Consider the following 14015-nt stretch of genomic DNA (forward strand, 5'->3'; position numbering starts at 1 on the left):
TGGTGATGTCATCTGCGAACTTGTAAAACGAGTTGGATTCGTATTTGGCTGGAATCATGAGTGTATAAGGAGTATAGTACGGGGAGTGAGAATGCATCCTTGTGGAGCACCAGTGTTGAGGATTGTCGTAGAGGATGATTTAAATGTCCAACGATATTATGATGATTGTGAGAAACAAATGGTCCACATCTGAGGACCAGGGATGTGAGGCTAAGAGGTTGGGTGTCTTTGGGGCTTTGGGGTTTGGTTGAGCGTCTTCGAGCATAAGGTCTCATACATTTATTCCAGCGATGAGGAACAGATTGTGTGAGGGGTTAGACAAAAAAAGCTGGAGTAACTCAGCGGGTCAGGCAGCATCTCTGGAGAAAGTGAATAGGTCGAAACCCTTCTTCAAACCCTGAGGGAGGGGTGAGTGTGAGGGTTTCTGGGTGGAGCTAGTTCCGGACAGGGTTACAGCAGGCCTCATTGTATAACAGTAGATCCTGTGAGCATCAGTGGGATAAACTATCTCCCGTAACCGTGGATGTTGCGGACAGTGGACACGATCTTCCCCACCTGAGAAGATCCAGAGAAAATCTCTTAATTTTCCTTGCTGCGATTTTGTAACTGCTTCTTCTTCTTCTTGCATATGGCATACACAGCCTAAAGTTTAAGGACAACTTGTTCTATTTGATCTTACTTGATTGTGCACGCCAAGTTGATTGCATTCGTCGAACAGGGCGGACCACGTGAAGGTTGCAATCTTCCACCCCGGTTTTGTATCTAATTCCAACAAATTTCGTAGTTGCTTCAATCCACTACATTCCACAGCCAAGGACACCCAAATGCTGTATTGAGTGTGACCTTTGTTTGTACATAATAGGAAGCTGAGCTCCAAGCCATCTTCAACGTGTTCACTGAAGCACATGAGAGGAAGGGTCTAACATTCAACACTGCAGGACAAAGGGGCTTTGCCAACGCATCCACTGTGAAATGGAAGTTCACGGTGTAGCCCTGGAGACTGCACTCTACTTCTGATATCTCATGGGCCACTTCACAGCGAAGGTGGACATTGATGATGAAATTCACCAACCCCTTAATGTGTTAAAATAGCATTTAGTCAACGTGGGAGAGGGTGTTTGAAATCTGACACAAAACATGTGTTTCATGTCCCTTGCATGCTTCTCTATCCTAGATGTACAGTAGGTACCTCAAGTCATTGAAAAAATGCCACCAAATACCGTCTCTGCAATATCTTCCAAGTTCATTGGAATTATGGCAAACACGTCATGTCCTGTCCCTGGATAGTATTCTTAGCATTGAGGCCTCCGTGGCACTCACTTTATTCCATTCCAATGTGCCTGTTCCATGCCAGAATCCCAAAGCAGGCACTTTATTCTAAACTCTGTTATGGGAAGAGATAAGCAAGGCAGGCTGAAGGAAAGATTCAAGATGTGCACACAGTATTTGGAAAGAAATGGAATATCTGTACCGACTCTTGGGAATCTCTGACAAATGGCTACTCAAAATGGCGGAGAGTTCCGAATGGTATTGAGAACCTTGAGTCCATGGAGCACACGGAAGGCTTCCACTAGCCTCCGAACAAATGACCTGATCTCCTGTCAGTACCATCTGTCTCCTTTGTGGTTCCCGCACTGGCCTCATCAATCGCCTCAACCTACAAATCTGGATGCCATCCTTGAACTGAAGATGCTTGTTTAAGAAGAAGGTAAAATTATTTGAACTAAGTGAAAGAGGGAAATGAAAATTATAATTAATTAATTAAATAACTATCAGAAATTGCAGGTTGTGCTAATAGGAGACCTGTCCATTCGCAGGCTGGTCCCTAGTGCCCAGTTCCAACCTGCCCTGGGACTCCTGCCTGACCTTGGCTGGGCTATTGGCACTGGACAGATATTAGTGGGGTACTGAATGCTTGCCTCAAGTCTTCAGCCACACCCACCAAAACAACTTAGGTATCGATGTCACCAGTCACTTCTTGTAAGAAGATGCAGCAGTCCCAGGGAAGTCTTCCTTGCGTTCACCCCACACCATGCCCATGTCCAGGATTGAATATATTTTCCAATTCTCCTGTAACACATTGTCATACATTGTCATACTTTCTTTCAAACAAAGGACGTTCTATGCAATGCAAGAGTGTTGGCAAGACTGTGGGCACCCTGGTAATTTACAAACATTCAGTCAATGAATGAATTCACGCTTGTGACTTCTCAGTTATGCACTTCATTGAAACCTTTTAATGATACACAAGAAGAAACCTGAAATAGTTCAATCAGCCCTTGATGATATTTGAGACAATCAATAACAGGAAATGGAAATGTTTAATTTAAACTTAATTGGAATGGAATGCTCTTTAATGTTGTAAATGTTGTAAATGTCATGTGATCAACTCTTGAGGCAAGTGATACAAACCAGTGTTGCCAAGCGCAGCATAACTCAATGTTCCATTATTTAACATCACTCATCTTGTTGGCTTGCCCTTATCGAATGGGGTTTGAGTGATTTTTAAATTGTTCAATATCTACATTTATGTTTTCTCTCCAGCATGATCTCTTGTTGATTCTCTAGCTCAAACACAAACAAACTAAGAATAGATTTCCTCCAGCCCTCTGCTGTTCTGCTGTAGATACCTATAGTCACCAAATAGGGCTGTGCATTTGGTTCCTTAGTTCCCTTCCGGAGTTGTTGTCCAAGGAAGTATTCCATGGAGAACATCAGCTTCAATTGTACTGAATTCTAAATGCATTTGTTCATCCAAAGTAAAATGGGATTGTGTTTACTTAAGATTAGATTTAATAAATTCCTTGCTTTTGCTATTAATGCCATTATCTTTTGGTCGAATCATGAAGCAAGGAATTGCAGATGCTCATTTACAAACAAACAGACACAGTGCTGGAGTAACTCAATGGGTCAGGCAGCATCTCTGGAGAACATGGACAGGCGATGTTTCAGGTCGGGACTCTTCTTCGGGCTCAAGAAGAATGGTCCCAACCTGAAACATTGCCTGTCTATGTTCTCCAGAGATGCTGCCAGACCTGTTGAGTTTCTCCACACTTTGTGAAATTTATTAAAGCTTTTGCGTAGACTATTTGCTGAATAGGTAGAAAGCAAGTTGTTCTGTGGCGACAAAATCTGTAAGGTATAGATGGGTTAAGTCAGTGTGGACGATTATTGGGAACAATGCGAGGTTATCTATTTTGTTCTCTTCATCTATTCTGAACATTTTATTTAAATGGCGACAACAAGAATGATACAATATAGAGAGAGTGGTGTGTCCTTGTGCATGAAAATCAATTCAGTGTGCAGGTACAATACATGACACAGATAAAGCAAATGGAATTTTATGCACTTTTGAGAGATGGAGTAGAATAGTACAAAAATCTTACTCTGACTGTACAGGCGAGTCTATAAACTAGTGTACTGCATACAAATTTTTTCAGAAATATATTCATCCAAGGCAGTTCAGAAATGGTTCACAAATTGATCCCTTGATGAAAGGGTTATTTGAAAAAGAATGGCTGAGCAGATTGGGCCATACTCAAAGGAATGCAGTAAAGGATAGCACAATATATTAAAGCATTTCTGAATGTAAAGGGGGCGAGACGGGGTCCATGTCTAGAGGATGTTTCCTCTTCTGTGAGAATCTAGAATTAGTGGGTATTGATTCTCCATTTAATATGAAGGTCATAAGTAATGGGAGAAGAGTTAGGCCGTTCAACCCATCAAGTCTACTTCGCCATTCAATCATGGCTTATCTATCTCTCCCTCCTAACCCCGTTCTCCTGCCTTCTCCCCTTAACTCCTGACACCAGTACTAATCAAGAAAGAGTCTCAAAGAGCTATATGCAAATATTTGTGGAGGCTAAATTACTGAAAATAGTCCAGGCTGAGGAGAGATTTTGGGTCCTTTGGGGGGGAAGAAGGTTATGGCTTGCAGACAAAGTGCAGCTGAGGTCAACATCAGATGATCCATGGTTTAATTAAATTGCTGAGCAGGCTGGAGGGGCAAAACAGCTCCCATTTTGTATGTCTCCTACCTCTGAATCTCAATGTCTTTATTTTGAGTTTGAGTTGCACGTCTCAACACTCTGTGATTCATTGGTTTCAAAGCAAAGCTGGCATGTTTTACGTTCATTTTCCAGCAACACTGGTCGTATTAAATTTTTCACGAACTGTGAGCATATTAGGGTTGTTTGTAATTCAGAGACCAGATTAATTCTGTAGGAAGGGAACTGCAGATGCATGTTTTATACTGAAGATAGACACAAAAAGCTGGAGTAACTCAGCGGGTCAGGCAGCATCGAGTTACTCCAGGTTTTTGCATCTACCAGATTAACTCTTACAGTCTAACCAAACTCAGTATTCAGTATTTACTTTAATGTATTTTTCACTGAGTACTTACGTACACAGAGGAAACGAAAAATTGTTTCTCAATCAGTTCCTGTCAGTGCAATTAATAAAAACAGAATAAATACATACAACTTTAAAATTAACTTACCTAAAATAGACTAAAATTGAACTAAAAACAGACATTCAGACCGGACAGTGGCTTTGCTTTGGAGGTACACAAAATTGCTGGGGAAACTCAGCGGGTGCAGCAGCATCTATGGAGCAAAGTGGCTTTGCTTTGCCAGCTGTCAAAGTATGGGCGAGGTTAGATGTGTTGGTGTATGATGTATGGGGAGGGTACCAAGTAGCTTGTGTGGTTCTGCAGACCTCCATACAGATCTGACCTTCACACTAGTCATCCCGCGATCTTTGATTCAACCATGGAGTTATATTCTCCCTAAGAGCGGAGGAATATAAGATTCACGGGAAGATAATTTTCATCTCTGGAAACACTGAGCAACTGGCGTTGGTTGTGGAATAGCATTTAACGGTGATTCTCATGCTGTGCATTTTGTCCCAAAATAATGTGAGGTTCTGGGCTTCGAAACATGACCCTTGTTTCAATTCAGCGACTGAACTGCATCCCGACAAAAGATCAGAACAGCAGCTTTATTTATGGCACCAAAGTATTTATTTACATGACCCCCACCCCCCCGCCCCCGTTTCATGGGGCTTTCTGATTGACAGCCAATTCATGTCTGACTACAGGCCATTTTCATGCCGGGAATAGTCTGGTAAAGTGGAATTTCTATTAATAAGAGCCAATTATGACTGGCAGAGAACAAAGCTTTTCACCGCCTTGGCTTAGACGGGGTATGAGCAGTGTTTCGGAGAGGCACAGCAGCAACAGCGATCTGACAGAGCTCAATATCCCCCTTGGGCTGCTGCTGATATATTGTGCAAGAATTGTAATAACAATAGCGATCACAAATGATGAGAACAACATGATGGGAAATGCCAGCTAGGAGGATTAGAGCAAAATTGTTTTGTCGAATGAGTATGCTAATAGGATCATTTACATCTTTATTGAAATTACTTTGTGTGGGCTAACTTTAATCAAGCCATCTTATTTTGGAGCTGGACATGATAATTACTCCCCGAAAGATGACTTCCAAAATTAGATTTAAATACAATACAGCACAAAAATGTCAAGTGCTGATCCTGTGTGACGCACTTGCCTGGTTACCCTGTGGTGCAGGAAGCAGATTATTTTCTCTCCATTCTCTGGGCAGCAGTGATGTGTGTTCCTACAGTTGCCTGGATTACCAAACACAGGCTGAGTTAGCTTCCCCGTTGCGGAGGTAATGATTCACATCATTAGTTTGTACCTTGAATACTTTAACCATTATACATTGTGAACACTACGTAGGTTTTTGACATTAAATTCTTGCAGAAATTGTTTAGCTGATTTGAATGCATCCTTCACATTTTGTTTTCAAGCTCTGTCGATGATTTTGACTGGTTACTTTGACCTAAACTCAGAGTTTGAAAAACAAATGTCTTAATCTTGCCAGCTGTTTATTCCCTGTTGTCTCAAATTGTGTTCTTGCCCAACAACCAAACTCTATTGGTTCTGCGATCTTTGTATAAATTACTGACCACAGTTTTTGTTGCCAGGAACAACTTTTGTTTTCAAGCCAACAAAAATGTCAAATTTTTGTTGCCAGATTAAATGTAAGCCCTGATCCCGTGGCTTAACTTATGTTGACTGAAGGATGGCTGCACATATTGAAGTCTTCCTGAGACTGAGAGCACTGAGGAAAGAAGGTTCTTGCTGGAAACAAGATTAAATGGTTGCTAAAAGCACCAACAACCAATGTACGAGGATGTGGCCAAGACTCAAGGCACTGATCTGTACGGAGAGGTTCAGTCTAGGTCTTTACTCCTTGGAGCACAGGATGATGAGGGGTGATCTAAGAGGTGTATAAGCATGCAGTGGATAGATTAGGTAAATGCACAGACTCTTTTACCCAGGCTAAGGGAATCAAGAACCACAGGAGTCTGAAGAAGGGACTCAACCCGAAATGTCGCCCATTCCTTCTCTCCACAGATGCTGGCTATCCCACTGAGTTACTCCAGCGTTTTGTGTCTACCTTAGATTTAAACCAGCATCTGCAGTTATTTCCTACACAAAAACCAAAGGGTTTATGGTGAGAAGGGAAAGATTTCATTGGAACCTGGGTGGGGAGGGGGGGGAACTTTTTCACTCAGAGGGTGGTAAGTACATGGAATGAATTGTCAGAGGAGGTAGTTGAGGCAGGTACTATCACAACATTTAGAAGACATTGAGAGAGTACACAGGTAGGAAAGGCTAAGAGGGATATGGGCGAAAAGTAGGTAGGTGAGACTAGTGTAGATAGGGCATCTTTGTTGGCATAGGCAGGATGGGATGAAGGGGTTGTTTCCACATTGTATGACTATGACTTTATAACAGTTTGCTTTTGTAAATGCATTCTGTATGGCATTTGCAGTAGAACGCGGTGAAATGCAATGTCGTTAACAATGCGGGCTTGGAGAGGGAGAACATTTGTAAGTTGTCTGGAAAACAGCCCCTATATCTGCTGACAATGAAGATGGTTGCAGAGGCAAATGATCTCCAAATTCAAAAAAATGTTGCATACTTTTTTATATTTAGTTATTTCGTTTTTTATTTAGTATATTACTGCCACATGTACCGAGGTACAGTGAAAAGCTTTTATCGGGGCATACCAATAGCTACAGCATTTAAATATTAATTTGTATGAAATTCATTCCTTTTTTTTCCTCCCTCAAAAATGCGTGGTACATAAAAATGAATGCCTTTCTCTCTTGTATTATTGTATTTCTAATCTTACTCGATAACTGACTCCATGCCTTCCATGAAAGTAACATTTGCTGAATTTAATGCTGAGCTGTTGAACTGATGATAAAAGTGACACCAGTATTGATTTAAAGTTATGACAATATTATCAATCCTTATTAAGTGGAGGTGTTGAAGGATGTTTGCTTCTTACTAATTTAGTAAGGCCTGTATACATTCCTTTTAATGGAAGCAGACATTTTCACAGATCTAAATTATTTAGATACTGCTGCAACTTCCCTACCTGTTTGATAGTACTTCTTCAGCACCGCTCTTTTGACTGCCTTCCACACATCCTTGCTTCAAAGGCAAAATACGGGGGGTGGTGGAAATCTGAAATGAAAACAAGAAAATGCTGAAAACATGAAATGGGTCAGGCAGCATCCGTGTGATCTGTTTTTATTTCATGTCTTTTCTTCACTTTGTCACAATAATATTCCCTGGCCTGAAGGCTCCAATATAAACTATAGTCATATTTACATTTACTGCTTTCTGCAAAATCAACATAGCAACCGAAATTGCAAAAAAAAATACTTAAAAGCTGCATTGGCAAGGCAATTTATTATAAAAGGTTTTATTTGACATGTCATTTGTGACTATTGTAACAAAAAATGTAAGTACAACCAGCCACAGATTTTTTTTGGGGGGTGACATTATAGTATCACAGAGTTGCCTGTAGGGGAAGACTGAAGTATATTCTGCAACAACCAGCTTAACAAAATGCCTTCTTCATCTGCTTACAGAGACTGGCAGAAGCAGCAGAGGATTCTCAGCAAAAACACATGTGGAAAGAAGAGTTTGAGGTAAGGCTAAAGTCTCCCTTTTCCCCAGTGGCCCGTTGGGTGTGATGCAGCCTCTGTTTTGCTGGGAGGGTGGTTGGGATTCAGAATTGATGAGCAGAATGAATAGTGGTTGAAAACAAGTGTGTGGCTCTTTGTATCTTTTTGTCTTGAGAACTGTTTAAACCTTCTGAGCTATGACCATGCTGGAGTGACCTATTTAAAACAAAAAAAATAACAAACTGTTTGGTACAACTTCTGCAACGATTGATCCAAAATTGGTTATTAAATGCAGGATCCTTTTTCAAAATCAATCACCCAGCTACATCTGGACAACCAAAAGCAATTGATTTATTGTTATAATTCTGTTCTGATGTTCGTCAAGGCAAGTCGAGTTTATTGTCATATGCACAAGTATAGTGATGTACAGGTACAATGAAAATACTTGCTTGCAATAACATCACTGGCACATAAACTCAAACATACAAAACCATAAAATGTACGAAAATGACACGTAAAATCCTGCAAGAAAGAATGTGCATAAAACAAGTCAGCAGTGCAAGCTACAATTGGAAAATAATCAAGTTCATGGTCGCGCAAGAGGTGGTATGTAATGTTCTATTATGGAGGTTCTTCACTTGTTAGGAACTAATTCTTATGTTTTCCTTTGACTTGGCCGTCCCTGCTCACCAGTAGAATCAAGGAACTGCAGTTACTGGTTTATAATAGAAGTTGGAGTAACTCGGTAGGTCAGGTAGCATCTTTGGAAAACATGGATAGGTGACATTTTGGGTTGGGACCCTTCTTCAGAGTCTGAAGAAGGGTCCCGACCCAAAGCATCACCTATCCATGTTTACCTGAGTTACTCCAGTACTTTGTGTCTTCACCAGTTATTTGTGTCCATTGTTCTCAACATAGGTAGATGTTATATCAGGTCTGCTAATGTGTTCCAGGGAGTTTTGGAGACTCCTCATACGTCTCGAAGTCCAGGCGTTAGGGCCTGGGATTGGCTGTCTTTCTTCAGATTATTGCTATTCCTTTCACCTTACCTTCTTTTAAATGTCTGTAATGTGAACTTGGCGGTGAACTTAAACTCTGCAGACGAGAGGCTTGTTGGGTGTCCTGGAAGCTGTAAAGACTCATGGTGTGTCAGCGAGCTCCTGTTTAAGTGTGGTCACGGGCCATTGCAGTTTTCAACATCTGGTCGACAGTCTTTATATTTCCCCATTCTCTTTCTACAAAGAATATGCCTGGCAGCCAATTTAAACTTTGATTTGATGGACTGGCTTCAGACCAAGAAATTGCTGTGGGGATTTGCAGCTCACTGAGGATGCAAGTAAACGAGTCCTCCTCTGAAATGTTGTACAATTAATATCAATGGATAATAGATGCTGATGGAATATTAAACATGCTGGAGACGCAGCCAGAAGAAAGTATGGCTGATGCTGCATGGAGGATAATGCATTAGTTGCAAAACTTTAATCTGGATGAGAGGTTAAAATTATTTTGGAGTCTTGGAATCCCAGTCATCATGTCTACTTTCTTGAAGAACCATGGTGATGGTGTTGGTTGTTTTTAATGCTGGGAACTAATATTACAGTGCATAAAGTTGATGTGTGGAAACAACCAGTGGAAGATAAAGTTAGCTACATGATCAAGACATTATAAAGTTAATGTGTAGTAAATAGTTTATTGTGTGCAGTATCAATCCATTGAAAATAGAACATAGAACTGTACAGCGCAGGAACAGGCCCTTTGGTTGACAATGTCCGCACTGAACATGATGCCAGGTTAAACTAACCTCCTCTACCTGTACATGATCCGTATCCCTCTATTCCCTGTGTATCATTTGTGCCTATCTAAAAGCCTCTTAAACACCGCTATTGTACCTGTCTCCACCACCACCCCTGGAATCCGCCACTTTATGTCGAAAACATACTTGCCCATCTCCTTAATAAGTTAAATTCCCATTAGTTTATAACTTCTATTAATTTAACACCCCGTAACCTATCTAATGTAATTTCACATAGAAATGATCCCCCAGTGCATCCAGTTCTGAATTAAATAACCAGTTAGGGTGGCACGGTGGCACAGTGGTAGAGCTACTGTCTTATAGCGCCAGAGACCCGGGTCCGATCCTGACTACGGGTGCTTGTCTGTACAGAGTTTGTATGTTCTCCCCGTGACCTGTGTAGGTTTTCTCCGAGATCTTTGTTTTCCTCCCACACTCTAAAGACGGACAGGTTTGTAGGCTAATTGGCTTGGTATAAATGTAAATGTAAAATTGTCCCTAGTGTGTGTAGGGTGGTGTTAATGTGCGGGGATCATTGGTTGATGTGAACTTGGTGGGCCGAATGGCCTGTTTCCACGTTGTATCTCTAAACTAAACCAAAACAGTAAGAGAAGGAGAAACCTTCCTGATCATTTACAACGTCAACCATGGTGGAGTCCAAGATTCAGATGTTAAATTCAAGTATGAGGACTTTGCTGACACTTTCAGTCAGAAGTGTTAAGAGTATCATCCATGTTGGTCACCTTTTGAAGTTCACACTTTCACAGAAGCCTGGAGTTCAGCCAAATCAATTCATCCCACTCGATACTGATCAATATCTCAGTGCACAAGATGGCACGTTATCTATGTTATCTCACAACAAACATTGATGTTTCAGAATTGCTCACACCTCTACTCAAGTACAGAAGTAGAATTGAAGCTATAACAATAACTGAAGGAACTGTAAACTACTTCATTCACACAAACCAACCACCCTTTTATTGAATCTATTTATACCTCATGCTGCCTTGACAAAGCAAGCAGCATAATCAAGGATGAATCGCAGCCTTCCCTCTCCCATCAGGCAAAAGATATGGAAGTGTAAAAATCACACCACCAGATTCAGGGACAGATTCTTCCTAGCTATCATCAGGCAACTGAATCATCCTACATGACCAGAGAGCCGCGCTGAACTACTATCCAGTCTGAAGAAGGGTCTCGTCCTCAAACATTACTCATTCCTTCTCTCCAGAGATGCTGCCTGTCCTGCTGAGTTATTCCAGCATTTTGTGTCTACCTCTCTATCTACCTCTTTGATGACCCTTGGACTATCCTTGATCGAACTTTGCTGGCATTACCTTGCATTAAACGTTATTCCCTTATCATTAATCTATACCTTGTAAATGGATCGACTGTAATCATGTACTGTCTTTCTGCTGACTGGCTAGCATGCACCAAAAGCTTTGCACTGCACCTCGGTTCACGTAACAGTAAACTAAATTAAACTAAAAACTTTTCCCCCCCATCACCTAACTCTAGGTTGGATTTCTAGCACTGTCTTTGTGTGGTGATTTTCTTTTCATATTTCATCAGCACCATTTGTGCTGACACCTGTGACAAACTGTCAACCTTGTCGATCTCCACTCAGTCTGCGAGTGGTATTTGGGCCTCTTAGGTGAAGCAACTTCCAACAGAATGCTGTTATCTTTCCAATTTACATTATTTTAATCGTTACTTAGGATATGGGTGCTGAAATCGTGTGCAGGTTGGAATTGGGACCCTGCCTATATTTCTTGTTGTCATACTGTTGCTGTGCATATTGGATTGACGTCCAGCCAGTTTAAATGATAGCTCCTGGAAAATATTTACTGCTTATGTGGAAAACAGGAGCTTAAGAATCACCATTGGTGGAGTTTTAAGGAAGAGCAAAATGCCGGTCACGTTTCCCACATGGGGGAATGTGTGTACGATGAAAAGACCTGAAGCATCTTGTGCTTAGGATAGGTTCTGATCAGTGTGTTTGTTGAGCAAAACCCCTTTGTGGTTTGATGCAGGAAAACAAGACTCAAGTTGACTCGGTACATCTTTATTACTTGTCTAACTGTCGATCATGCTGAAGTGTTGCATTGGCTGATCTGATGCAATTATTTACAGTGTATTTTTAATAGAAGATAATTTAAATTCTGGCCATCATAGAATTAATCAATTTAACAACAATCCCATTTGACCCTTTGTTATTTACGATGTGCTATATTTGTTTTCCATGTGGAATTGCCCAGTTTTCCAATTCACATTGTATATTCAAGGAAGGAAAAGGAATGATTAATGCAAAAGAATAGCCAGTGGCTCCTAAATTTCATAAACCATTACCTCGTAGACCTGAGCCAATATCTGAGCATAGGATGGATTTATTAAATACATAAAGCTTCAAATTGTGCTCTTCCCATGTGTTCAGCTCTTGGATGTGGTTCAGTATACTTCGAATTTGTAAACAAAATATTTAAATGCTCAAAATTTGAAATAAAAACAGATTATTTGCCTATTTCGCTGTGCACAGATGTTTTCTGACCTGCTGGGAATTTACAGTGCTGTCTGCTTTTATTATAGCTAGAATGTATAAAACAGTAGACCAATAGAGTGCCTTTCAGCTGGCAATGTCCATGTTGAACATGATGCCCGGTTAAACTAATCTCCTCCGCTTGAACTAGATCCATATCCCTCCTTTCCCCGATATCCATATGCCTATCTAAAAGACTCTAAAACACAACTATTGTATCTGCCTCCACCACCAAGGCATCGATGGATATGGAATTAATGCAGGCAAATGGGATTAGTATAGATAGTATAATGGTCAGCATAGACATGGTGGGATGAAAGGCCTGTTTCTAGGCTCCACAACTCTAATTTTTTTCGAGTGGGACTGGGCAGGTGGGACTAGCGTACATGAGGCATCTTGGTCGGCATGGATCAGTTGGACTGCAGCAGGGGCGGAAAACCCAGCTCACTCTGCCTGTCCCGCCAGATTAACCTTCCTGGGCTTGCGGGAAATATGGCCAGCGCGGAGAAGCAGCGTTGGTGTCCCGTCAGTCCAGACAGGGCTGTAGTTAACCCGGCGAGACAGGCAGAGTTGAGCTGCATTTAGCGCTGGATTGAGCCTCCGAAGCCTTGCGCGCGTGTGTGTGTGAGTGTGCGCATGCGCGCGTGGCCGCCAAAAAATTGTGTCCCCCGTCCCCTCCATGTTTTGATAGCGAATTCCGCTCTTGGACTGCAGGGTCTCTTTCCATGTTGTATGACTTTGACTCCATGACGTTGTTGTGCTGCAGTTTCTTTTGATTTCTTACAATCTTTAACAACCTAACTTTCAGATACAAGTCTTAGTGCAGGAATCAAATTCTAAGTTGCTGGTTCACAAATCATCGACACTTCCTTATGTCTCCTTTTGCAGAATTGCCCATAAACTCCATTAAAAGCTGTTCAGAAACTGGAAAGGAAATTAAACCAAGAGTACCGCTGTCCATTCCAATATTCTGCTTTATCCGTTATCCGCAAAAAGACGTTTGTTCTGGGAAAGGAAGTAATAGAAAGAAGTTAAAGCATTTTAACTGAGATTCTCGGTGGCACAGCGGTAGAGTTGCTGCCTTACAGCGCTTGCAGCACCAGAGACCTGAGTTCAATGCTGATTATGGGTGCTGTCTGTATGGAGATTGTACATTCTCCCCATGACCGCGTGGGTTTCGGGTGGGCGGCGCGACTCACGTCGCAGCGGCCTCTGCAGTCCGTCTGTCTTTTTATTATTTTTTGTCTCGTTTGAATGTAGTTTTTTTTTTTTTTTTTACTGAGTATGTGTGTGGGGGGCGGGGGGTGGGGAAACTTTTAAAATCTTTTCCCTGTAAGGAGAACCCGACCTTTTCTCTGTCGGGTCTCCGTTGTCTTTGGGGCCGAGCACCGCGGAGCGGCCTCCAACCGGAACGACCTGGGGCTCCAGTCGCGGAGCTGCGGACCTACTTACCATCATGGAGCTGGCCGAGTTCGGAGCGGGTGGAGCTGTGGTGGCGCGCTGCTGCGACCCGACTCAGAAGATTCAGAGGCTCCAACCGCAGGTCTGGTGGACGGTAACACCCGGAGCCCGCGGGTCCCTGCTGGGAGACCGCTTTTCGGGGCTTCCGCAACGGCTACTTCTCCCGCCCGAGTTGCGGGGTTGAAGAGTACCTGGAGCGGGGCCTTACATCACCCGGCG

General features: G+C 42.0%; 1 protein-coding gene across 9 annotated transcripts in view; it reads left to right on the plus strand.

The window, feature by feature from the left end:
- cacna2d1 (calcium voltage-gated channel auxiliary subunit alpha2delta 1) overlaps nt 1-14015 on the plus strand; it is a 515041-nt gene that overhangs the window by 171427 nt on the left and 329599 nt on the right. For all 9 annotated transcript variants that reach the window (XM_033039801.1, XM_033039800.1, XM_033039804.1 and 6 more), the window contains exon 4: nt 7972-8031. In XM_033039801.1, coding sequence (XP_032895692.1) covers nt 7972-8031 — 60 coding nt within the window. The remainder of the gene's footprint in view (nt 1-7971; nt 8032-14015) is intronic.

Source organism: Amblyraja radiata, chromosome 21, assembly GCF_010909765.2.
Source record: "Amblyraja radiata isolate CabotCenter1 chromosome 21, sAmbRad1.1.pri, whole genome shotgun sequence".
NCBI classification, from domain to species: Eukaryota; Metazoa; Chordata; class Chondrichthyes; order Rajiformes; family Rajidae; genus Amblyraja; species Amblyraja radiata.